This window comes from Lissotriton vulgaris, chromosome 7 (genome assembly GCF_964263255.1).
Source record: "Lissotriton vulgaris chromosome 7, aLisVul1.2, whole genome shotgun sequence".
NCBI classification, from domain to species: Eukaryota; Metazoa; Chordata; class Amphibia; order Caudata; family Salamandridae; genus Lissotriton; species Lissotriton vulgaris.
Window position 1 is genome coordinate 690197689 of NC_141695.1, and position 27619 is coordinate 690225307.

Here is a 27619-nt window from a genome sequence, read left to right on the forward strand (position 1 = left end):
GGGCTTCTCTTATGCCCTACTTCTTTTCTGCTATGGTCTCTTGGATACTTGTTTCCTGCGCTTTGTGGCCGTCTGTGATTTGGATGGCCTGTAAGCAGCCGCGGCCGGTAGTGGGAGTACCGGCCGGGCGGTGACGTGGGGAGGGGGAGGGGCAGGGTGGGGGGTAATAATGTATGGATTACGGACTTTAAAAGGTAAGTAAACATAAAAATAAATAAAACGAATTTCGTTGCACACATCGCAGTTGGTGATGCAGTAACGAAATTCGTTTTATTTATTTTTATGTTTACTTACCTTGCCTCCTGCCTGCTGCAGGGTGATCCAGAGGGTGCTGTGTTTTCCTCGGCTGTGGAGGCATAGCCTTCTTCTTTTGGTCTGCATACTGTCTCTGGCAGCATTCGGGGATGGCAAGACTCCTCTGTTTGCCACTTGTGGCTTGCTGCATATGGGGTGCTGGCTAGTTTGGCTCCGTCTCTGCACTCTGATAGACGCTTGTCTACTGCTGATTTTTTTCTACTTTCGGCCCTGCCATTCCTCTGACTGCTGGTTTTAGGGTGACGGTTTGGACCCTCCTTCTTCTGATTTCCTTGATGAGCTGTTGTTTCTACAGGCCGGTGCTTCTTTGGGGGTTGTAAGTTGCCACCCTTCGGCTTCCATGGCTGCTATTGCGGCTTTTTGAGGTTCTTGGTGCACTCTGTCTTAGGTGGGCTGTTTGATGGGTTGTCTGTTCAGAGGGTTTGTGGATTGTTCTTCCTCCCCTGGGACATTTTCCCTTCTTGGGATCTGTCTTTGGGTTTGGAGGCATTGATGGTTCCTCCATTTGAGCTCATGGTCTATGTTGATTTCGGGTGTGTTGTCCCTTTCAGCGTTCTTTTTGTTGGATGTTCCTTTGGCTTGGCGTTTGTGTGAGCTGGGATTTTTTCTTTCCGGAGTCATTTTTTGTTGGGTTTTTGCTGTTGGAATGTTTTGTTGTCTCTTCTCTCTTTTCATCCTGAATTTGTTTCCCAGTTTTGTACAGACCAGAAGTAGTTTTGCCACCCTTTTTCGAGTCTCCTTCCTCTGGGAAATGTAGGTGGCTGCATTGTCTGGCTGTCAGGGGGTCTCTTCTTTCTTTGCATGGGCCTGCGCTTGTCAGGCTTTCCGATTCCCTATTTGTGATTTTTGGCTCTGTGTCTAAAGGGTTGATGCCATCGGCTTCCTTTTTGAGTCGGTGGGGTAGGGTAGGCCAATGCTTTCTCTGGCCTCCTGTGCTTCAGATCAGGTTTTTACTTTTTAGGGTTCAGGGTCGGTCTCTGTGATTCATGTCTGCCTCATGAGCTACGATGTGGTGGGCTTCCTTGGCTGGGATGTGCAGAGCATCCACCTGGGTGCCCCCCCCCCATCTTTTGTCTCTCCTTTCGGATTGTTTATGTGCTTGGACTGTCTGAGGTGTTTGGGTCACAGGTGTTGGCCACTACGTCTCCTTTTTTGAGGGTATTTGCTTTGTCTTTTGTGTTTCGTATATATGTTTGCGCAATGTCTTTTTGGATGTCCTGTTTGACTTTGTACATCTCAATGTAGTAATGAAGGAAAGCGAGGGAGACGACGATGAGGTAATGCTCCAATTACTTATTGGTAATTGCATTGCCGGTATGTAATTGGAGCATCAACACATTTTTCAAACAGGTTAATGTAGTTTAAGAGAAACTTATTTTTACCTGCAGTTTTATGTTTTTCCCATTTATGCCAGCCTAAGCCAATAAGTTACAACCGGAGCTATGTAAGTAGAGATGTTAAGTTCTAGCTTGGGCTGGGAGATTAATGGCTATTACAAGCCCTGGTGAAAGAAGATCGGGCCGGGTTACACCACAGTCTCTCATATCTGACAACTCACAGGGTGCCACAGTGTGTCACACAATTTTGTCTCCCTTCACACGTCACCAGTTTAGGAGCCGAAATCGATCTGAAAACCACTGTAACCAGTGCAGGGCTCGAGTCTGGGTCCCACGCGGGTGGACGGCGTCCCCCTACTTATTTTACCGGGCGCTCGATAAATGGAGCCACACATTCACTCTTTGGCCTCTCTGGAGCGAGATCGGAGCTTATTCAGAACGCTTCTCTGATGCAATTGCATCTAAGGGGTGAGCGAGGGGAGGCAATGAGCCTGATGGTGCAAGCCACCTTCCATGACGTCACTTCTTGCGTGACGTCAGCGTCCCCCACTTCTTTTTTTTACGACTTGTGCCCTGAACCAGTGGATTTCCAGCTCATTTTCGGAGACTGTAAGCAGCCGATGTCCATTAAAAGGTGTGAAAACACCCCAGGACATTGACAACAGCCTCAATTACCCTTTTTTTGGGAGGGGGTGGGGGGCTTGGTGAGGGGCAGAGTGCCTCTTAGGTAGTTCTCAGCACCAGGCCCCACCCCCTACTCAGCCCCACCCCCTCTTCACACAATGAAGTTATTTTGTAATTTGGCAGGGATGGACTTAAATCTGCCTGGTGATAAGTAACATTAAACAACACCCCTGTGTAAAGAGGAATTGTCTAATATCCCGACAAATGTTATTAACCCCATAAGATGGACCCGTTAGGGACGTCCGTTGTCACCACCAGTGTTTGCTACACCTGTCGAAATTCTAACTACGCTGGCCGGCGCAGTTCGTGTAAATTTACGTGTCAAAATGTATGTGAAATTAGCAAGATTACGCAATTATACCACATCGCGTAATTAAAGGCAGACATTTAAAATGCGAGATGTCCCAGTCAGATATTATTTGAACGTGAACGGAATTGCAGGTAGATTTTTTAATCCAAGCATACTGTTCGGGTCATTTTTTTAGCCTTAACTGCAGATTTGAGCACGAAGAGCAGTGTTTTGAAGGCGAGCAGCAGGTACATTTTTTACCCGAGCATACAGTTTGGGTAATTTCTATGCATTTCACATAACTTTTGCAGTAATTGCGTGTAATTACACTACAGCAAATTACACGAGTTTCACACACCTCGTTTGGATGAGTTATTGAACAATGAAATACATATTAGGGGAATGGACTAAAGACTGATATTGCACATCATGTCATAATATGCAGGCGTTCTTCAGCTGTATTTTAGCACTCAATGTGATAGAGAAGTCTGTGATTGAGAAGTCTGTGCTGCCATCAGGACTGAAGGTGAATGGTAATGGGGTTCAGTGAAACTCGTGGCTCTAAAATGTATACGTCCAGATTGTGCTAGATATGTACATTTCTTTGCAAACACTTGCGTGAAAAGCCTTAGGAAGCCTTTGAGTTAATGATTGCTGGGGAAATTGTCTGATTGTTAGACCGAATTCTTTCTGAACACCTGACTAGGCACTTTGTGACTAGATGTTTTGGAAATTACTTTAAGGTTGCATACAATTCTTTGAAAGCACATGTGTAAATCCGTTGTATAGAAGTAGATCTATTGTATCTACAAATTTAGCACACAAAATAGCACACAGGACTTCATTTAGATTTTGAGTGAGAGAAAGCCCCACCGTGCCACCAGTTGTCCTGGCTCATTTAGGTGTGAGGAAACACTAGGGGGCATATTTATGAAGGCAGTGGTGCAGGGCAACACAGCAAGTCACCTTGCTTCTTTGTACTGCGCTAAACTGCGCTGTACTGCATCACTGGGAAAGGGCAGGTATGTGCCGTATTTATCCAATATGATGCATTCCTGTCCTTCCACTTGCACCATTTTTGCAGCCTAGCGCCAACAAGCAAGGGTGTCTCTGCTGCGTGCAGGATTCTTTTTGTGCAGGAAGAGGTACCTTCCTATCCCGAGAGGCTGTTCCCTCTCTCTGTGTGTGCTGCAGAATGCAGAGCACAGGGAAAGAGGAAAAAACGAGCACAGAAAAATATATTTCCCCTCGTTATGCCTCACTAGGTTTACAAGTCCTTGTAAATCTTTGGAGGCATCAAAAACCATGGGAGTTGCGTGGAAACACCCACCACAACGCCCATGGAATGCCCCACTTGCACAGAATAAGCAATGAAGCAACTTGCGCTGCGTTGCCTTACTCCAGATTTATGATGCCACTCAAAGCCACGTAATGTGTCTTTTCGTGGCATCATAAATTTGACTTAGAGGCTTGAGTCATGTATGAACCACTTTGCATGGTGCAAACATGACGCACGCGTCTCATGAATATGCCCCTAGGTTTCCAATGCCAGAGCTTTCTCCAATCTGGCAGCCAAAGCCTGGAATGAACTCCCATGTGATCTGTGTCTGATTCCCCTCTGGACTGCATTCCATAGGAAACTGAAATCATGGGTTTTCCTAGTGAGACATTAAGGCGTGTTTTAGTAGGTGTGTACCTAAAGATTTTTTCAGCCCCCTCTAGCTCCGGGACACTCTCTGGAAGAGCCACACACTGTGTAATCCCTTCGTTCATTCATTAATGTACTCCTTACTGCCCACTACACAATCACAGGATACAGAATCGGTGCAGCTGTTGGTGAATTTTGCAGTATACTTTTTATTGGGCAACATGCTTAGGCGGAATTTTAAGTGTAAAGTGTGATGTATGTCGTGCTGATGCCATTCAAATATTGGTCCATTCCCAGGGTGTGCTTTATGTGCCAATAATTGTGGGTTAAAATGGACGAGCCTGGTGAGCCAAAGTGAGCCTTAAGTTTAGTACGCAGTGATGTATAGCATTTTAGGACCCTAGTGTAATTTTCCCGATTCATGCCCTTATATAGGTATAAATCACCATGTCCTTATATAGGCATAGAAATCATAACCATATTTAGACATAGCTCATGCAGTCCAAATATGGCATGGCTACTTCCACTAGTTCCAAAAATCCACAACGATTTCTTGGAAAACTCGGCTTCAGCAGTTAGGGACTTCCCCTTGCTTGAATATTGATTTGTCCAAGAACTCATGGAGTTTTCAAAGAACTGAGTCTCTTTGATGACGTTATTATGTCTACCTTTACGTCAAACTCGGCACCTTCAAGGTATAAATATGCCCACACTTGCCCAAGCAAACACACGTTGGTTTGGAGCAGTTCGACTCTCTACTTGCCCGACGCATCTCGCTACTACAAGTGCCGAAGGAAGCCGACCCTCCAGCAGATGCACTGAGAGAGACGCTGTCTTTTCTCCTGCCGAGAAATCCAGCTCCAGTGTTTCCAAGCTCCCCTTGCAGGGTGTTGGGAAATCGAGTCCTGAGACAGAGAGATACCAGACCTCCTTCATTTTAAACCAAGGTACGGAGCTGATTAGACCCTAAGTGAAATCTGGATAGATTCTTGGCAAAAGAATACTAAACTTATGCTATATCACACTTCTTCCCTCGTACTAGACTTAGGTTAGGTACATCGGGGTAGGCGTATTTTAGAAGCACCAGTTGAGTACTTTTAGTCTTTATTTATTTATGTATGTATTTTATGGCTTAGAAACCATACCATGCTTTTACAGTATTATTTTATAAAACTCTTCTTGCTGTACGCATTATACTTTACAGCCAGTATTACGATTGTAGCAGTTCATTTCTTCTGCATGAGAAAGAAGACTCTTCAATAAATACTTTTATTGAAAACGCCCGTCTCTCTATTTTCTCTGCACCTCTGGTGAGACGAAGCATGCACGAATGACTGAGTAAAATATCTATCTATTGTTTCCACGACTCTGAAGATACGTTTTATCTTGGGGAAACAAAGTTGTCATGTATATGCGGTTGTCAGAAACGAATCCCTTCTTGTTTATTCGAGAAAGTTTCTAGTGACCTCTGAACTAGCTGGCACTCACAATTAAGTCTAATATATTCGATAGAGACCTAGTAGACATAAGACCTACGTCACATCTATAGGATATATTTATTCCAATGCGCAGAGCCTATTGGGAATGAAGGAACTACACTACAGCAAAAATACTTCTTTGACCATGGCAGCATCAGCCCTGGTATTATGAAGTGGTTCTAGCCAAAGATGCTCAAGGCAAAGGTTCTTTAGGCAGCTTCTCACACAGTTTGCCCAGGGACTGTGATGGATTCTCCCTACGGAAGACACTTTGAGCATTGCTCTCAGGTGTGATTCTGCACCATAGATTGCTGCCGCCCTGCGTTTTGCTTATATACTTAAGGAACAGCACTCAATGAGTAGCAGTCAGTCTTGTTCTCGAGCCTCAAAATGGCGTTGACAGACCGCTGTAGGGTGCCAGCTGCTTTGGTAAGATGGGCACGCCGGGACAACTTATTGTTAAAGGAGAGTCCCAAATAATCATAGAACTGACAATTTCAAGTACATTGCCAGCTATTCTTGGTGGTTTTACCTGCAGTCGGGATGGCCCCATTGGCGTTACTTCTGTCTTTTGCATGCTGATAAGGAGGAAGTCTTTGAGGCAGCAGTAGCTTCAACCCTCCCCAGCCTCCTGTGCAGCTTGTTTTGTGTGCAGGATAGTGTTACTGTATCGTCTGCAAACAGGAGGATGGCTATTTATGTACTGCCCAGTTTTAATACATCTGTGTGCCTCTTGAGTAAGAATTATTCCGAGTTGTTCAGCAAGAGGGAGAAGAGTAATGGGGCAAGGAAGTATCCCTGACACACCCGAGCGGATGTCAAAATAGGGGGTGCATTCTCCTCTACCTCGCTACCGAACGCAGGCATGCATGCCTCTGTGGAATATTTTAATAGCTTGTAAGAGATATTGTTCAACTCCTTGTTCTTTAAGCGTTTCTCATAATTTTGATCTATTTACCAAGTTGAAATCTGATTTAAGGTCTATGAAGGACAGATAGAATGGGCACTTGACCGTTTTTGTGTATTTTAACACATACCATAAAAAAGTATGGCTTGGTCGATGGTACTAATGTCCTTGCGAAACCCCACTTTTATATCTATGAGGACAATGCTATTGTTCACCTAGGCCTGTAGCATGTTCAAACACGCCCTACTGCTACAATACAAGACCAATATTGGACTGTAGTTACATGGTAGTAGTTTATTTCCTTTTCTGTGTAATGGAGCTATGATGGCAGATCGCTAGGAGCGTTGGACGTTGTTTGTTCTCAGGACCACTTTCAATATCTTGGTCAGGGCCACGGACCAACCCGTGTAGTTGAAGCAAAGCATGTTGTCTGGTACACAGCCTGGGACGCCAGTGCTTGGTTGACCTTCTGGTCCAGGATTGCTCTTTCTGCTTCTTGGTGCAAAAAAGTAAACTGCCCCGTTGGCGGGGGGACGTTACATTCTCCCAGGGCTAATGTATGTTCACCACTGGAATATTTGGTCATATAATGATCTACCAAATCTGTACTTAAATATGGTGCTCCTGGACCTTCTCAGAATTTTTCCAGCAGGTAATTGGGAACCTTATAACTAGACAACATTTTTTATTACTTTGTTCACTACTTTAGAAGTTAGAAAGTGGCACCAATGAGAAACTTGAATTCTTCTCTCAGTGTGCCACCTCTGCTCCACCATGTTTGAATCCTCCTGGAGTCCCACATACACCTACTGCACCAAGAGCTAGACTCCTTTTAAAGATTTAGAGAGATCAGCTGCCCCTCTCAAGCTCTACACAAAATAAAAATAGAATCTAGTTGATTGTCTTGCAATATATATTTTTTTGCTTGTAGCATTGACATGTTTCAGTAACTTACTCTCCCCTTATTTTAGCCGCAGTTTCCAAACCGGATCTCACACTTGACAGCCCAGGATCAGACGTGGTGGTCGGACAGGCTTTTAGATTGGCATGCAAGTCGAAGAGAGGAACTCCACCCATCCAATACGCTCTTTTCCGCGGAAATGACAACCTGGGAAGGATTAATGTGACGGACAATGCTACTGCAGTGTTTCAAGTTTCTGCAACTACCTCACACCACTCTAGAGAATACAGGTGCGAGGCTAAAAACAAGAACAAGGCACAATGGATAAAGAGCCTTGCACTAAACATCTCTGCAATAGGTAAGATCTTACTGATGACAACCAAAGTATGGCTCTTTTTTAAACAAAAATCTTTTTATTGGGAATCTTTTGTTAATGACTGTAAACACTAATATTATGAACAGAATATAGCACATTTTGCAACATTATGTTGATACAATTCTATTTAAAATAGATCCTCAGTATGATCGTTATTATCAATGTTTTGACAATATCTTTACGTTCAAGTTCAAGTTCAAGTTCGGGCATTTGTAAAGCGCACTACTCACCCAGAGGGTCTCTAGGCGCTAGGGAAAGGGGTTCATTATTTGTCGAATAGCCAGGTTTTAAGTTCTTTTCTGAAGGAGATGTGGTTCTGAGTAAGGCGGAGGTGGGTGGGGAGTGAGTTCCAGGTCTTGGCAGCCAGGAATGAGAAGGATCTGCCACCCATGGTGGATTTTCGGATGCGCGGGACTGCGGCGAGGGCTTGATTGGACGATCTTAGTTGGCGGGTGGGTTTGTAGAAGGACAGTCGAGTGTTGAGGCATTCGGGTCCTAGATTGTAGAGGGCTTTGTGTGCGTGGGTGAGAAGGCGGAAAGTAATTCTTTTTTTGACGGGAAACCAGTGGAGGTCTTTTAGATGTCCGGTGATGTGATCTTGGCGAGGGATGTCTAATATGAGTCTCGCTGACGCGTTTTGGATGCGCTGGAGTTTTTTCTGTAATTTTGCTGCGATTCCGGCATATAGTGTGTTACCATAATCCAGTCGACTCGTGACCAGTGCGTGGGTGACAGTCTTTCTTGTTTCAAGGGGGATCCAGCGGAAGATCTTTTTGAGAATGCGAAGTACGTTGAAGCAGGAGGACGAGACTGCGTTGACTTGTCTGGACATCGAGAGTGAGGAGTCTAGGATGAAGCCGAGGTTACGTGCATGGTCTGTGGGTGTGGGTGCTGTGCCCAGAGCGGAAGGCCACCAAGAGTCGTCCCAAGCTGAGGGGGAAGATCCTAGGATGAGCACCTCCGTATTTTCTGAGTTGAGTTTTAGGCGGCTATGTTTCATCCATTCGGCTACTTCTTTCATGCCTTCATGAAGATTGGTTTTGGCGGTGTTGGGGTCTTTGGTGAGGGAAAGGATTAACTGGGTGTCGTCGGCGTAAGAGATGATGTTGAGGTTGTGTTTACGCGCGATGGAGGCGAGAGGACTCATGTAGATGTTGAAGAGGGTGGGACTGAGTGAGGATCCTTGAGGTACGCCGCAGATGACTTCGGTGGCCTCTGAGTAGAATGGGGGGAAGTCGGACTCTTTGAGTTCTCCCAGCGAGGAATGAGATGATCCAGTCCAAGGCTTTTCCTTGTATGCCGATGTTGTTGAGGCGATGTATAAGGGTGCTGTGGCAGACTGTGTCGAAAGCGGCGGATAGGTCTAGTAGGATGAGGGCCACTGTTTCTCCGTTGTCCAGGAGTGATCGGATGTCGTCGGTCGCTGCAATGAGGGCGGTTTCGCTGCTGTGTTTGGCTCGAAACTCGGATTGAGAGGGATCGAGGGAGTTGTTGGATTCAAGGAAGGCGGCGAGCTGGCTGTTGACGGCTTTCTCGATGACTTTGGCCGGGAATGGGAGGAGGGAAATGGGTCAGTAGTTTTTATGTTCAGAGGGGTCTGCTGTGGGTTTCTTCACAAGGGCGCTGAGTTCGGCGTGTTTCCAGCTTTCTGGAAAGGTGGCAGAGTTGAACGAGCAGTTGATGACATCACGGAGATGGGGTGCGATGATGGAGTCAGCTTTGTTGAAGATGTGGTGGTGGCAGGGGTCGGTAGGCGTGCCAGAGTGGATTGAGTTCATGAGGCGAATGGTGTCTTCAGTGGTGATTGGGTTCCAGGCGCTGAGGTTGTTAGTTGGCGGAGTAGGATTTGAGGGGGGTGGGGAGGGTTGATCGCTGGGAGTATTCTCGAAGCTGTTGTGGATGTCGGCAATTTTGTTGTAGAAGAAAGAGGATAACGCGTCGCAGAGGTCTTGGGAGGGAGTGATGTCGTTAGAAGCTGCGGAGGGGTTGGTGAATTCTTTGACGATGTTGAAGAGTTCCTTGCTGTTATGGGTGTTGTTGTCGAGACGATCCTTGAATGCTGATTTCTTGGCGGATCGAATCAGTTGGTGGTGTTTGCGGGTGGCTGTCTTGAGGGAGGCCATGTTGTCGGAGGTTGGGTTTTTTCTCCATATCTTCTCCAGGGTGCGGCATAGCTTCTTGGATTTTTTAAGTTCGTCATTGAACCAGGGAGCCTTTTTGCTGGCTGATTTCATCTGGTGCTTTTTCAGGGGTGCTAATTCGTCAGCACTCTGGGTGATCCATTGCTTGAGATTGGCGGCCGCTTGGTTTGGGTCCATTGTGAGGGTGGGGAGGTTTTGGTTGAGTGATGTGAGGAGTTGGTCGGTGGCGATTTTGTTCCAGTTTCTCCGAGGAATAGGTTGTGGACGGTTGTGGGTCAGGGTGGTTTTGTAGCTGAAGTGAACACAGCTGTGATCCGTCCAGTGGAGAGCTGTAGTGCGGTCGAAGGAGATGTGCTTGCTGGAGGTGAAGATAGGGTCGAGCGTGTGTCCGGCTGTGTGGGTGGGGGTGTCAACAAGTTGTTTGAGTCCGAGATTGGCCAGGTTGTCCAGAAGGGTGTTGGTGTTGCTGTCATGTTTGTTTTCAAGGTGGTAGTTGAGGTCTCCTAGAAGAATGTAGTTCTCGGAGGCGAGGGCGTGTGGGCAGACGAAGTCCGCGATGTCATTGCTGAATTGAGTGCGGGTACCTGGAGGCCTGTAGATGAGGGTGCCTCTGAGTGTGGTCCTAGGGTCGGTGTGGATCTGAAAGTGGAGATGTTCGGCGGTCGCAAGATTGTCGTCGGAGCTGGTTGTGATTTTGATGGTGTTCCTGTGGATGATGGCGATGCCTCCTCCTGTCTGATTGGTGCTGTCTTTTCGGATAATCTTGTAAGAGTCCGGTATGGCTATGGCGATGTCGGGTGCAGAAGATGTGTTCATCCAGGTTTCAGTAAGGAAGGCGATGTCAGGTGACGCAGTGTCGAGTAGGTCCCAGAGTTCTGTTGCGTGACTGTGGACCGAGCGGGTGTTGAGCAGGATGCACTTTTTGCGGTTAGAGTCAGAGCTGTGTTTGGGGGACGTGGATTTGGAGAGGGTCCTGAAGCAGTTGAACTTGCAGAAGAGGCAAGCGAATGGGCCGTGAGTACGTCCTGGAGTGGCTTCGCAGCATTGTGGAGTGCGTCCGGGGTTAAGGGCAAGGAGGGTAGTGGCATCATATGTGATTCTAGAGGGATGGGTGCGGCGAGGACCAGGGGGATAGGCGCTGGGCGAGGTCCAGGCGCGGATGGGCGTAGACGGGCTTACCTTTGGCGCACCTTCGTTACCGCTGCGCGCAGAGGCATTTGTCATATGTGGATAGAGGAAGGGGAGGGGCGAGGGAGGGTCAGCTGGGAGGCGGGAGCGAGGCTGAGAGGACGGGGCTCCGGGTCACAATCACAACAAGATGGCCGCAATAACAAATCGGGAGCAGGAAGGGGCACACAGACAAAAGGGGGATCTATAAACACTCTCACAACAAAGCGCTACGATTTTTCACTGTGTACAAGCGAGCGAAGCTAGATTAGGATCGAGGCTATGAACACTGGACAATGAGCCTGAGCCTGCGCATAACATACAGCAGTAAAAAATAATCACTCGATACAGATTTGCAATTATAGCGCTATGGCAAGCAATCTTCAATCAGTGTAGCGCTATAGCAAGTGGCAGCTAGCGGACACAATTGCAGAGCGAGACAGTAGTGGATGCAGCCAACGATACCACAGAGGAGCAGGGAGCACGGAAGCGACCGCTTCTGGAAGCACCAGGACGGTCACAGCGCTACAGAGGGCGGGGGTCAGGCTATGTAGTCTGTGGGAGGGACGGTCAGCTGGGAGGCGGGAGCGAGGCTGAGAGGACGGGGCTCCGGGTCACAATCACAACAAGATGGCTGCAATAACAAATCGGGAGCAGGAAGGGGAACACAGACAAAAGGGGGGTCTGTAAACACTCTCACAACAAAGCGCTACGATTTTTCACTGTGTACAAGCGAGCGAAGCTAGATTAGGATCGAGGCTATGAACACTGGACAATGAGCCTGAGCCTGCGCATAACATACAGCAGTAAAAAAGAATCACTTGATACAGATTTGCAATTATAGCGCTATGGCAAGCAATCTTCAATCAGTGTAGCGCTATAGCAAGTGGCAGCTAGCGGACACAATTGCAGAGCGAGACAGTAGTGGATGCAGCCAACGATACCACGGAGGAGCAGGGAGCACGGGAGCGACCGCTTCTGGAAGCACCAGGACGGTCACAGCGCTACAGAGGGCGGGGGTCAGGCTATGTAGTCTGTGGGAGGGACGGTCAGCTGGGAGGCGGGAGCGAGGCTGAGAGGACGGGGCTCCGGGTCACAATCACAACAAGATGGCCGCAATAACAAATCAGGAGCAGGAAGGGGCACACAGACAAAAGGGGGATCTATAAACACTCTCACAACAAAGCGCTACGATTTTTCACTGTGTACAAGCGAGCGAAGCTAGATTAGGATCGAGGCTATGAACACTGGACAATGAGCCTGAGCCTGCGCATAACATACAGCAGTAAAAAAGAATCACTCAATACAGATTTGCAATTATAGCGCTATGGCAAGCAATCTTCAATCAGTGTCATGTATACAATTATCATAGCCGCCTCGCAGTGCATATTGTGTACCATGTATCAGAGCTTTTATTACATCCTTTTCTATTATCTGCGAAGGTGCCATTTAACCAGCTCCCCACTAAAATTGTGAGGTGTTCAAAATTCCAAGATAGTTACGACATAGTAGCAATCAATAACAGTACTCAACATAGTCAAAAATATTCAAATAAGCTCCCCACTCACACCCAAACTGGTATGCGCGATGACTATTATGGGTTGTATAATTGGTGTGTAGAGAGAGCTCCCTGGTTCAAGGTCGATTGGGCGGCTCCCCCCCTGTCGTGAGCCGGAGAAGGCGGAGATATTTTGGGCTTGTGATCTCGTTAAATTCGGTGGACAGAAGAGAAATGAGCGCCCCACCAAATCGGATGCTGTGTTTGTGAGGGAAGCATGGATCCGTTCCATCCCCAAGATATGCCACAATCTGTGAAGCCATCCTGTGTGTGATGGGATTCTTTGTGTCCCCCAGTGTGATAAAATGTTCTTAAGTGATGCCCCCAGAGCTAGACCCATCTGTTTTCCTTTGCAAGACTTCAGAGGGAACGTTAAGGGGTTGGGCAGTCCTAGCACCACATGGGCTGGGAACCGTGGGATCTGGGTCTCAAATTGTTGATCTATTCCGTCCAATATCTTGGGCCAGTATGTGTCAGATACCAATATGTGGCAATTTTAAAAGCTGTTTCTTTGCTGGCCGTGTTTCATGCTGTATGTTTGGCCCTGTAATAGATTTCCCCCACTCCTTCGTTGTAAACTCCCTTCCTATTTCCATCGCCCAGCATTTCTGGCTAGCAGTAGGATGCGTGGGACGTGTTGTACTTATCATGGCATATAGTTTGAGATCAGTTTCCTATCGGTCAACTTTGTTGCTAACCATTTCTCATACTTTGTCGGTTTTCTACTGACTTTATTTGTAAATAGTGGAACCTTTCTGTCTCTGGGAGTGTATAACCCTGTTTTAATTGTGAAAATGGGGGGGTCATCAGGGAGGGGAAAGTAGTTAGGTCTCTGCTAGTGGCCACTCCGTCCCAAACCTGCAGCACCGTGTTCGTATAGGTAAGCCCTGAAGATTCTGCCATCGGTCCGTCCTTTTCAGATAAAGAACCTTCCACAGGGAGAGTTTCGCTAGTGCCCTATCTTGAAATGGCCATCTCTTCTCTGATTCCGATTCTGTTCTACTGCATTCCACCAAGTATCTGAATTGGGCAGCACGAAAATAATCCAGTAGATCCGGTATACCTAAACCTCCCTCCTCTGGTCTCAGTTACTGTAACTCCCTCCGCATGCGTGGCCGCACCCCCGCCCAGACAAAATTGAGTATCCCCTTCTGCAGCGTATTAAGTGTCCCTTTTGGCGGCCAGACCGGCAACGTCTAGAACAAGTATAATGCTTTGGGAAGAATCAACATTTTTGACAACAGCAACACGACGTAGCAGGCACAGCTGATGCTGCTTCCAACTCTGCAGCTCTCTCGTGATCTGTTGGACCAGTTTAGTGTAATTTAGTGTAATCGTCTGTTGGATAGGCAAGGCCAATTCAATCCCCAAGTATGGGATGAACTTCCTTATCTTACTTTCCAAGAAGCTAGTGTCCCCGTCCCTCGATTCTGTCCTCTTCCCATCCAGGCAGAGAATCGTTGACTTCCCAATGTTTACGCGGATACCGGAGACCTGGTCAAAGGCCTCCATTTGCCTCAAAAAACCTGGGAACGAGCAGTCCGGGAACTCCAGGGAAGGATGAATATCGTCTGCATAGAGGCCCCGAAAGGCGCGCCCACTATGTCCGGGTTGTCCCTTATCTTCTGTGCCAGTGGATCAATGTATAAGGCAAACAAGAGGGGCGACAGCGGGCAGCCCTGCCTTGTCCCTCGTTGGATGGCGAAAGGCCGAGATGATAGTCCATTGACCCTTATAGAAGCAGTGGGTGAGCTATAATAACTCGCCACCTATGCTCTGAATCGGTCACCCAACCCGAAGTGAATCAAAGTATGATCCAAGAAATCCCAGTCTACCTGATCAAACGCCTTTTTGGCATTAACTGTTAAAAGTAAGGCGTCCATTGGAGTGCGGTGAGCCTTATCAACAAAATGGAGGTTCCTTTTGGTGTTGTCACTACTCTGTTTGTTTTGAATGAAGCCCGCTTGATCTGGCTCTATTATGCCAGGCATCAAGGGTCCTAGTTTTGCCGCTAAAATGCTGGTGAACAGCTTGAGGTCCACACTGAGAAAGGACACCGGGCGATAGGAACTGCACAGAGGTTTATCTTTCCCCAGTTTGGGCAGAACTACTATTGATGCAACCAGCATCTCTGGAGGAATCGACCCCGGTCCCGCAAGGGTGTTAAAAAGTCATGATTGGGGCTAAAATCTGGCAACATTTGTAGAAACCCGCCGAGAATCCATCCGGCCCCGGTGATTTCATAAGCTTGAGGTGCGATATCGCCCTAATAACTTTTTCTCTCTGGATCGGGGCATCCATCATGTCTCCCCGATCTCTAACTATCGCCGATGTGTTTGCACCCTGCAGGTATGCCTTCACTTGTGGCCCTGGAGTAGCCTTCATTCGATACAGATCTGCATAAAAATACCTAAATGTTTTCTCTATTTCTTAGTACTCAGTGACAACCTACCCCTTGGCGTTCGCAATTGCTTGGTTTCTCGTCTGTTGAGTGGGGGTTCTGAGTTTGCTCGCCAGCATGCACCCTGTCTTATTCCCGCCAACATAATAGAAGTGTCGGAGACGTTCTGCTGCGTATTCAGCTCTGTCGAGATCTAGCCCCGCCAACTGTGCTTGTGCCGCTTTCAACTGCCGCCAAACCCTTCCGACTGTGAACCCGCTCCAGTTCTAACACTTGTGCTGTGAGATGCTCCCTCTTCTCCCTAAGCTCTTTATTTTCTGCAGCGTAGACTATTAGTTCCCCCCGGACTACCACCATCAGGGCTCCCCATAGAGTGGGCAAGTAGATGGCAGGGGAATCATTCACTTCTTGGTAGTCCTTAATGCATTTATGTATCTGTCGTGTCACTGCCTCCTTGTAAAGCATGTTTTCCTTAAGCCGCCAACATCCCGGTTGTCTCCGTGTTGGGGGTAACCAAAGGGAAACAGTCACTGCGTCGTGGTCAGAGAGTGCCGCTGGTATAATGTGTACGCCCCTGCCATTGCATTAATTTCTGTTGTGTCAATCAGGTGATCCAGCCATGCATCGGAGTAAAAGGAGAACTGGGAGGCCTGTAGATCTGCCACTTGCCACAAATCTACCAGTCTCCTGGATTGAACCCATTCCCTCCCCTCTCCAGACAACTCCCCCGACTGAGTGAATCTATTACCTGACCGGTCCTTGGTCACCTCCATAACGATGTAAAGGTCCCCTTAATGGGATTGTTAAGGCCCTTCAGGTTTAAGGTAACCACTTTCACTGTGGAATATGACATAGTGTGAGGTTATGGTGAACTCTGCTTTCCCTCTGACTTGTGAGCCAACTTTTCCACTGTATGCCACCTCTACCCTAATGCCTGCCCCATCCGGAGCAGCATCTGCCTCTGTGACACCAACATACCAGTTTCTTCCCTCCCCCACCCTAACCCCAACTGAAAATCCCCAAAAACCCCTTAATGTCCAGAGCCCACCGTTCGTGCTTGCGTGCCCTTGGGAAAAAGAAGTTAGAGGTGCATACTGTGGTCCAAGTCGCTCAGTCTCCCCGCTCCCACCTGCCGCCACCCCCCCACCCCAGCTCCCCTTGTATCTTTCTTCTTTAGTTATCCCCTTTCAGTTCAGGAGGCATCTTGGAAAGATGTGTCCTTGAGTAAAGTCTCAAGAACCGATTGTCATTCCTGAGCCATGGTTGTGGGGTCTGGTCTAGTCATATGTTCTGTGGGACGTCTCCCCCGGACTGTCTGCCAAAATTCCCGGGGGGACCTTTGGTCGATGATGTTCCAAGCTCGGGTGTTCCAAGCCCAGCACTCGGCATGCTTCTTACAGCGATTTAATTTGATAGAGTTTCCCTTGCCACTTGAAAATCAATCCGAAGGGATGGCCCCAAGAGTATGACACCCCCTGTTCCATAAGGTGTGTCGTCTCCACTCGAAACTCTCAACGTTTTATAGAGTTATTAAAGCTAGGTCCTGGTTGAGGGCCACTGGATGATCCTGGCACTTGATCGGGTGCTTCGCCCTAGCCTCCCGCAGTATACGTTCCGTGAGGGGGAAGTCCGGAAGGTAAGCCAGGATGTCCGGCGGAGGTGCTAGTGCCTTTCTTTGCAAACCCACCCTATGTGCACAGTCTAATCTGATGTAAAAGTCCGGCGGGACCCCCAGTATGTTCCGCAACATACCCTGCAGGTAGCCAACGATGTCTGAGCCTTCTTCCTCCGATGGAATTCCCTTGACACGGATGTCCTGCCTGGAGCGATTTTCCAGGTCTTCAGTGTACGCCTGGAGGTCAATCTGCTGGGCCCGTAGCCGTTACACCTCCTGCTGGAGCTGCTCTACTTCGTCATCCCGGGCCTGCTCTCACACGGCATCAAAGTCCTTTCTGATTTCGTTCATGTCCCTTGTGAGTTTGCCCTTTAGAGTCTGGAAATCCTCCCGGAGCGTGTTAAATAGCATCTTTAGGAAGGAACGGGTGACAGGGGCTTCCGCTCCCTCCACCTCGTATTCTAGCTGTGTAGTGGGGGATCCCCTGCCTTCCCCTCCGCTGGCCTGTGGAGCTTTAGTTAGCATGGCTTTCAGGGTCCGATCCTTCTTCCCTCTTAGCGAGGACATGGCGTTGTGCCACAGTCTGTACTTTCGTCTGCTTCTTCCCAACACTTTACTAGTTGTCGTGTTTGGTGGGGGCCCGGTGACCTGCACCCCATCGAGTCCGAGCCCCCCCCAAGGGCAGCTCCACCAGGGGGCTGTGTCGTTTCTATGCTGATGTTCCACCTGGGTCGAGGGCCTGGTGACGCTGACGCGGACGCGGGCCTAAAGCCTCGGCCTCATGTGAAGAGGAGACCCGAGACGCGGGCTGTGCGTGACGGCCGCGCCGGGGAGGGAGCCCCGCCCACCGCACCGGAAAGCTGTGAGAGCCGACACTGAACCGTGGTGGCTGCCGGAAGACCCGGGGGCTGGAGTGCTCTGTCCTATCGACGGTCCCGGAGAAGACTAGCGGTGGAGTTGACGGTGGCAGTCTGCTGGACCTGGTGAGGTAGGCCAACCGACCGGAGGGCCGACTCGTGTGAGGTAGCTGACGGGAGCGGAGCATCCCCCTCGTCCTAAGGCTGCACTGAGCTTCTACTGGGGGACTTTGAAGCGGACTGCGTGGAGGCTGAGCGCAACGCCCTGGTCATGTGAGCAGTAGGCCGTGGCCTATATGACCGCTGGTGGGCTGACAAGAAAGGTGCAAGCTGCGGGTGCCCAGGGCCTACAGAGAGTGTGGGTAGCTGGTCACAGGCACTCGGACGCATTGGGGGCTAATTCTCCTGTTATATGTTAAGGTGGCATCGCTGCATTGGATGAGATTGGCGCCGCCGGAACACCACGATAGCAGACCATCCCTAGATTGATTATAGGAGGTGCGTAAGAATTACACAGGCGCCGGTGGGAGACGCTCTGAGCATACAAGGGCGAGGTGAGAGAAGCAGACTCTACCAAAAAACTACACGTGCGCGGCGGGGCCGCCATTACTCGTGTTAGTGCTCCTAGCGAACTGGTGCCGCTACAGTGCCCGACCCCGATACGAGACCCAGACTGCCACATCGGCTTCATTAAAATTCTCCTTCATTGATATCCTACGGCCCACATAGAAAAGATAATGGGGAAACCGGATCGCAATCAAGCTAAGATAACTTTTGACCAGGCCAAAAAACAACCGGATGGCGACGCGGAGACACAGGCCCCCCCCACAACCCCGCCATTGGAAGCAGGAGAAACTACAAATGATGAAGTGCAAACCATGTTCCGTACCATACAGACATCACTCGCGAACATAGATGGGAAGATAGACACTCTAACATACCGAGTCAACAGGATGTCTGAACGCTTAAATAAGCACACGGAGCGCCTAGATATGGCGGAAAGACAGATCTCCGAGGCCGAAGACTCTCAGGTACAGCTAGAGTCGAAACAAGCAAGGGTGGGAAAACAGCTAGAGATGATGGCGGCCAAGGCGGAGGATTTGGAGGCACGGTCTAGGAGGAGTAATATCTGCCTGATGGGCGTTGCCAAGACCACAAACACGGGCCCAATGGAACAATATGTAGAGAAACTACTTATTTCTATGCTTGGACGGGACACTTTCTCAGAAGTGTTAATTGTGGAGAGAGCACACATGACATTGGCCCCACGCCCGCCCACGGGCTCCAGACCGCGGCCCATAATAGCTAAATGACTAAACTATAGGGACCGTGACGCGGCGCTTCGGAAAGCAAGACAACTTGGCATGCTTACCCACGAAGGTATGACCCTTTCTTTATACCCAGACTTTACCTCGTGGTGCAAGAGGTGCAGAAAAAGTTTATGGACGCAAAACTGAAACTAAGAGAGCTAAAATACCCTATGCAATGTTATACCCCGCGAGGCTCAAGATCACAGTGGAAGGCAAAACAAAGATCTTCAATGACGCTTCGGAGGTGCAGAAATTCCTGAAGCAAAAAGAAAAATACAGTGTGAGGAGAAGATCACAGAGAAGCGAACAAGGAGACCAACCTGCGATGTCTGATGTCGAATAGCTGGTGTTTAAATAAAACGGGGACACAAAGAGGTAGGGCGCGGTCAAAACTGTGCCGACTGTCTTTGCAAAAGTTAGCCGTGGGTACCTGGACCTCCTGATTACAGCAGTCGGTGCTCCCAGATAAGTGAACATTTGTTAGACATTTCATGTACTTTGCATGCTGATCACACACATGAGCGGACTGCTGCTAGCAATGTAACGCAGGTCATTGTTTTGTTTTGTATGTTTAATAGTTGTTAAAGGCTCGCTGGGTGCAGGTATAAGGATAAACATGTCGCGATGGGCTCAGACTCATGCAACGCTTGGTTGCAGGAAATGAGTAGGCAGCTCTGACCCCCTCGTGTGAATCGCATAATTTTTTGCATTGTATATATATTTTTTTTGTTTTTTACTAAGGTGAATGGGGGATATATTGCAGTACTTTTTTGGAGATGTCTCCACTAAGGTTGGGGTGGTGGAGTGGGTAGGGTGATAAGGGGTACAGAAAACTCTGACTGGCAGATTAACAGATGATACATTTGAAACAGACCTTTTTCGACATTGCACACTTGGGGGGCTGATACTAGACTCGCCCACACAAGATGGGGGGGACCCTTTAAAGATTGCAGACCACTGAAGCTCCTCACCTGGAATGTGTGGTCTACATAACCCGCAGGAATTACGCAGGATAATAGTATATTTAGATAGACACAAAATTAATGTTGCCTGCTTACAACAGACGCACCTCACAGACGCTCGCGAACACAATATCGGGAAACGATGGGCCTCATACCGTTTGACATCCTCCTAATCGTCCTATGCCAGAGGGGTCTTGATATGGGTGAAGCGTACTGTCCCTTTCACTCACCTTAAGCCGGTATGTGATGACCAAGGGCGGTTTGCTATACTTCAAGGCAATTTCAGGGGATCGGTCTTGACCATAGTAAATGTGTTTGGCCCAAACACGGATGACCCCGTTTTCTATGATAAATTATGGTCTACACTAAGGAGAACACAGCCTGGCACTATAATCTGGGGGGTGACTTCAACACCTGCTTAGACCCAACGATACGGTACAAAAGGGGGTGGTGATGAACGGAGCATCTGAATCAATCAAACACTCACACCCAGTCAAAAGATCTTGGTTTAATCCATCACCGTTCTTTAGCCCACTCTGCCACCCCAGTTCAGACATGGCTATATGCAAATCAGTCTGACCCTGTGCCTCATGGGAACAGTCCAGCCCGAACTGCCAAGCCATGTCTTCCTGGACCGTAAACAAGCTTCCGAAAACTGGTTTCTGGCATTCCAGCCTTCTTCAGCCCGGCTTGCTTGAATCCAGTGGCAAAGTGAGCAAGGGACTCACGTCTGAGCATACCCTGCCACACTTATGGCGGCCAAAAGCAGTACAAAAGGGGGTGGTGATGGACGGAGCATCTGAATCAATCAAACACTCACACCCAGTCAAAAGATCTGGGTTTAATCCATCACCGTTCTTAGACCCAACGATAGACAGGTCTTCTGGCCAGGATAGATATGGCAAACGTTCGGCCAGGGTCTTGAGGGAAGGGATGTCTGAGTGGAATATGTTGGATATATGGCGACAGAGGCACCCAGATACACTGTAGGGCACATGTTTTTCATCCACACACCTCACGTTGTCTAGGCTGGACTACTGGCTGGCAACACAGGACGTTTGCACTTGGACCACGGAGGTGACCCACATGCCTAGGACATTTTCGGATCATACTCACGCTGGAAGTGCCGACACACACACCTCAACAGTTTACTTGGAAACTGAGACCCATGGCACTGCAGGACCAAGTGTTTCGGGAGGGACTGAGACAGGCCATAGTGAGTTCTTTTGAGCATAATACTGGCTCCGTTCAAAGCACACGCACTCTATGGGGAGCCTTTAAGGTAACCATCCGGGGCTACTGTATTAGTTCCCATGCGGGTATGTTAAAGGATATTCAGAGGCAACTTGAGAAAATTTAAAACGACATTAAGGCTTTAGAAAGTAGATTTGCGGTGGACCCATCTAACTCGATCCTGGCTGAGATAAGGCAACATATTGACAAATACGATGACTTCGCTGCAGACAAAGTGAAATATATCTCCCGTAGATATGTAGCGCGAAACTATGGCGAGGGTGGACGGCCAGGGAGAGCGCTATCTTTCAAAATTAAGCCCACACAGACAATGGCACATGTTACCGAATTGAGGACGGCGACGGATGAGCCTGTGTATGATACACCGTCCATATTGAATAGCTTTACTGAATTTTACACACAATTGTATACGACCCGTGACGTGCCCCCAGATCAAGATATATGGCAATACTTGGATGATGTAGGACTAGCATGGCTCTCTGACACACATAGAAAATACCTCTGTCTCCCAATATCCAAAGACGAATTGATAGAGGCCTTCAACTCACTACCTAATAATAAAGCCCCTGGCCTAGATGGTCTCCCGGGGGAATTTTATAAGGAATATCGTGAACCACTAATACCACACTTTGCGGAAATGCTTGAAGAAGCATATGAGGAGGGCACACTGCCGGACACCCTAACGGAAGCCTTATTAATAGCGCTCCCGAAACCGGGTAAAGACCCCCAGAAATGTGAAACCGATAGGCCCCTGTCCTTAATCAATATGGATGCAAAGATCCTAGCGTAAGTAATAGCGAACAGAATACACCCACTTCTCTGTAATCTAGTATTGCCAGATCAGGCTGGCTTCATGCCAACGAGATCTACTGCTCAAAATCTGCACACAATCTTCTCACTCTATCACCAACTAGACCGGGAAGTGCCGGCGGATGCGGCCCTGCTGGGCGCCGCAAAGGCATTTGACTCAGTGGAATGGAGGTTCATGTACGTCACCTTGCGCAAAATGGGGTTCCCGGAACCCTTCCTGAAATGGATTTCCCTCTTATACACAACACCTAAAGCAAGAGTATGCATAAATGGCCTAACGTCGGATCCTATTTTAATTACTAGAGGCACAAGGCAGGGGTGCCCTCTATCACCTATGCTTTTTGCACTGATACTTGAACCATTAGCCTGCAAAATTAGGCAGAAACACTCTGACACGGCTCTGCAATTCACTCTCAGACCAATCAGTAGCTCACGATGTGCTGATGACATGGTACTTTACACTACACACCCGGATGGACATCTTAACCCGCTCATAAGAGAATATGTACAGTATGAACAGTATGCCGGTCTCAGCATCAATTGGGACAAATCGGTGATTATCCCACTGACTACCATTACTGAGGAGCCAGAGTTAGACTACCCTTTGAAGTGGAGCACTGACCCAGTCAAGTATTTAGGGATATGGATCCACAGAGACCCAGAGATAGTTATAAGGGAAAACTATGGGACGGCAGTGACTAAACTAGAGGAGCAAGTAGAGAGTTGGATAAAGTCTTTCCATGGCTGACAGAATAGCCCTCCAGAAGATAATCATATTACCCAGGTTTCTGTAATTGTTTTGGAATGTGCCCATATGGTTGACAAACGCTTTCTTTAATAAACTGCGTTCTGTGCTCCAGAGACTGACATGGGCAGGTAAGCAAGCCAGAGTGAGTTGGAAAGTCCTCACCTAGCTGTATCACCTGGGAGGATTTGAGGCACCAGACCTACAATTGTACTATATCTGCGCAGAAGCCCAACACGCACACTATTGGACGCGACCACATGCATTTATACCACATGTTGCAGTGGAACATGACAGCACCTCCCCGAAGCCGCTATTGGCGCTGCTGGCTGAACCCATATGCTACACACCAAAAGACACGATAAACACCGCAAAAAATACCTCGAGAGCGTGGTATGCACTGGCGCACAGAGCAAATAAAATACCGGTATACGTGCAAGCCTTGCCAACAGCTAAGCACCCCAGCCTCTCAATGACGCAGGAACCCAAAATGCAGACTTTGCTGGAAGAGATGGGTTTCAGCACTATGGGTCAAGCGTTCCCACACGCCACATTTCTCCGATGGTCAGACCCCGCCTTGTGTGCACATCAAACCCCTATGAAAAACTTTGCATACTTGCGTTTTCGTGCGGCCATGAAGACGCTGTACACTATGTTCCCAAACGAACCAGATCAGCTGGCGAATCTACAGGTGCTACTGATGGCCCGACACGCACGCACTTGGTAACAAAACTTTACACTACAGCACAACACGAACAGGCCACAAAACCAAAATGCAGATGGGAGAGGTTGTTAGGTACACCACTGGATGAACAGGACTGGCTATATAGCTGCACACAGCTCACAATCCTTACCTCTAACTGCAATCTACGAATAATCCATTTCAAATTTCTACATCAGGTTTACTACACGCCCGCAAAACTATACAGATTGGGGCTTAGGGACAATGACTCCTGTTATAGATGCAATGCACCCGGCGCTGACTTTCTGCATGTACAAAAGGGGGTGGTGATGGACGGAGCATCTGAATCAATCAAACACTCACACCCAGTCAAAGGATCTGGGTTTAATCCATCACCGTTCTTTAGACCACTCTGCCACCCCAGTTCAGACATGGCTATATGCAAATCAGTCTGACCCTGTGCCTCATGGGAACAGTCCAGCCCGAACTGCCAAGCCATGTCTTCCCTGGACCGGAAACAAGCTTCCGAGGACCGGTTTCTGGCATTCCAGCTGTCTTCAGCCCGGCTTGCTTGAATCCAGTGGCAAAGTGAGCAAGGGACTCACGTCTGAGCATATCCTGCCACACTTATGGCGGCCAAAAGCGGTACAAAAGGGGGTGGTGATGGACGGAGCATCTGAATCAATCAAACACTCACACCCAGTCAAAGGATCTGGGTTTAATCCATCACCGTTCTTTAGCCCACTCTGCCACCCCAGTTCAGACATGGCTATATGCAAATCAGTCTGACCCTGTGCCTCATGGGAACAGTCCAGCCCGAACTGCCAAGCCATGTCTTCCCTGGACCGGAAACAAGCTTCCGAGGACCGGTTTCTGGCATTCCAAAAGTCTTCAGCCCGGCTTGCTTGAATCCAGTGGCAAAGTGAGCAAGGGACTCACGTCTGAGCATACCCTGCCACACTTATGGCGGCCAAAAGCGGTACAAAAGGGGGTGGTGATGGACGGAGCATCTGAATCTTTCTGCATGTGGCATGGTCCTGCCCAGATCTACAGGCCTACTGGCGCGAGGTCACTGGAACATTACAAACCATGCTGGGGGAACATACCCCGAACACACCACAGACATGCCTTTTGGGGATCAAGAAACTCAAGCAAGCTAGACAAAGGGAGTTCCTGGCAGTGGCATTGCTTCTGGCGAAACGTAGAGTAGCGATAAGATGGGTTAATAAGAGACCGCCTAGGCTGAAGGACTGGATCACTGACATGACGTATTGTAAAACGACTCTAGAGGCCTATGCTGAAGAAATACCAATGGCGTCCAGGCCCAAGGACTTCTGGGAGCCGCTGACATTATACTTGCAGGGCACCTCCGATTAAACACAATACACAACTGTTATTCTGGTCCCGCACTGACGTGGAGGCCTATACGAAAATGCTATTTGTCTAAAGAGGCGACAGCTAGACATGTACGGATAGGTGAGGGGAGGAGAGGTGGAGCTGTGTTATGCAATCACTGATAAATGCCCCGCTATGTGTGGTCCGGAATGTTGAATTTTATGTACAATACGATATCGCTCTACAGATGTAAACTGCTACATTGTACTATTTGTTATATGAAATTGCAAGATGTGTATCTGCTGGTCAGAATAAAAACAATAATAAATAAAAATAAAAAAATGTTTGAAAAACTATTATTTCAATATGTGCTTTTTCGTTTAACAAAACAAACATTCTTGCGCTGATTGATCAATCTATCTTTGTGGTACTGCTTAATACAACACATTAAGGTTAAGATGTAGTTTAGTATTTCATGTTTCAAAGCTCATTGTATTCTAATGTATTCCTTTCCATCTAATATATCCAGAGTTTTTAATGTCATACCAATATGCATACATAAATACACTGGTTACACCTTCGTTGCTAGCTTTAATAACCACTGATCTGTTGTATTCTAAATCTTCAATTGATTCTATTTCAGATTTTGTTTATATTAGTGCTTCTTTGTATTGCTTTAAAACAGTGTTATTGACAATTTCTAATGACTTGTTGATACCACATGATTCTCTTTACATTTTGGTTTGAGATACTGCAATTCATTATCATCTTAGGTAGCTGTGAGTTCACTCTCAAGAGAGTAAATTAATTGTTCATACAGTTATATAAATAAGTGCTGCCACTTTCTTATGTTGTGTTACGCTTTGTTACTTTATTATTTAATGTGTGTTCTTACCCACCCTCAACTAACACTAATTTGTTTCACTTTTCCTAATATCACATTATTGACATCTATCGAATATTGTTAACCGATCATGGATGAGTGTTGTAGCTAAGTTTAAATGGCCTCAAATATATTTATGTGATTCTGCCTTATCCTGATGGCACATAAAATTGAATCGTTAGCAGTAAAGGACAATGTATTACATTAAAAGATTGTTTGTATGGTTTGGCCTAGATTTTATGAATTTTTAGTAGTTGTTAGATGAATTGAGGAAACATTGCAATTTGATATATTACTTTTGCATATGCAATGTGATAAATGTTGTAGCCTGAAAGTTTATTGGTACGGTATCTCTGGCCAATGATGTGGAGCAATTTCCCTATAGGAACTTTTTCTTTTTACTTTAAACAATTAAAAAGAAATGATTAGGTAGAGAAGTACTCTCTCTAGTAGACTAACTTAGAATGTAAATGAGGAAAATTTAGTTTACCTCACATGTAGGAGGTCTTATACTTATTACTAGAATAAACCGTTAGACACAAGTTCTGTGTGATAAAAAGCAATGATACTGTGTACAGGTTTTAAACCTTTGGGGCATGATAATGTAAATTATTTTCAGAGTCACATATTTGATATTTGTTACTTTTTATAGCTTTATTATAGGCTAAGAAGCTCCACATCAAATACATCTGGATTGACAACACATGCTTTGTCTTATTGAAAGACATTTTCAAGCATGTAAAAAAGCTGACTATAATGCCATGATCAGATATTGTGTTGAAGGGACATATATTAAATTTTACAAATCCAGGTACACATTTTAAGGCTTCTTAATTATCAAATGATAAATGAGCAGTATCAATAGATATCATTTATAATGTATCTGAAAACAAAAATGTACTAGAGAGTAGAAAACGACAGCTAATTAAGAGCAAGCTGATAATGAGGAAATTTAAAGAAAATAAATCTCTTATCAAAAATGCATTTGCCTCAAAAGGAATATGCCTTCATTGTGTCAAAAAGAGGTAGACCATTTTGTAAAATAAATCATAAAGAGCATCTACTGGTTTCATCCAGACATAACTAATACTAATGCATTGCACTAGATTAACCCTAGCACAGAACATTGCCTGCTTTTGAGTTATTTTAAGCAATGTCATTTGAGTAATTCTTCCACTTTACATCATAACAAACTACTCAAAAACCTCAGTCTAAAACAAAATACATTATGTAGAATTGTTTTATCCATACACACTCAGTATTCTAATTGTCATGTGCAAGTAGAAATATTCACTTAAATATTAGGCAAGAATACGTCTTCTCCCCGCTGTACTAAGTGAAGTAATCTGACACCCCATTAGTACTTGATACATTTTAAAATAATGTGTATGTTAGGGCATCATTGATTATGATTGGAAGTATTTTTAAGGTTCTATGAAGACGTCACTAAGTTGTTGGAATAATAATCTCGAACTTTGGAGGCTGTGTGGGTTTATGATGGTTTGTGTGTTAGTGTATGATGGTGGCTGTATGACTGGACATTTCATAGTGGGAGTATGATCGTAAGTTAGTGAGCATGAGAATATGAACATGGCGTGTGAGATTGTCTCATCAATGTTTCTCATGTATAGTGGTGGTTGTGCAGACATTTACTGGTTGGTGTGTAGGTATATCTGTCTGGATACTTAATAGTGGCTGTTTTGTTGTAGACTATTGTTAGCATTTGTAAACTGTAGGACTTGGCCCTTTTTGCGGGGTCATCCCAGAACTTTTTGCCGTCCTCCTGGTATTTTTCTTACCTGGTGTTGTGGTTTTAGGACTCTGGGCACTTTATCACTGCTGTCCAGTATAAAGTGCATGTGCGCCCTATGGTAAACGTGGTAAGATTGGTCTACACCTGTTTGGTGTATTTAATTTACCCATCAGTCCCCTGTAAAGTGGCATCTCATCCACCCGGGGCAGTC

At 47.1% G+C, this 27619-nt stretch overlaps 1 protein-coding gene across 1 annotated transcript in view; it reads left to right on the forward strand.

The window, feature by feature from the left end:
• Positions 1-27619, forward strand: part of PECAM1 (platelet and endothelial cell adhesion molecule 1) — a 519858-nt gene that overhangs the window by 191415 nt on the left and 300824 nt on the right. The window contains exon 7 of the mRNA XM_086930914.1: positions 7630-7917. Coding sequence (XP_086787040.1) covers positions 7630-7917 — 288 coding nt within the window. The remainder of the gene's footprint in view (positions 1-7629; positions 7918-27619) is intronic.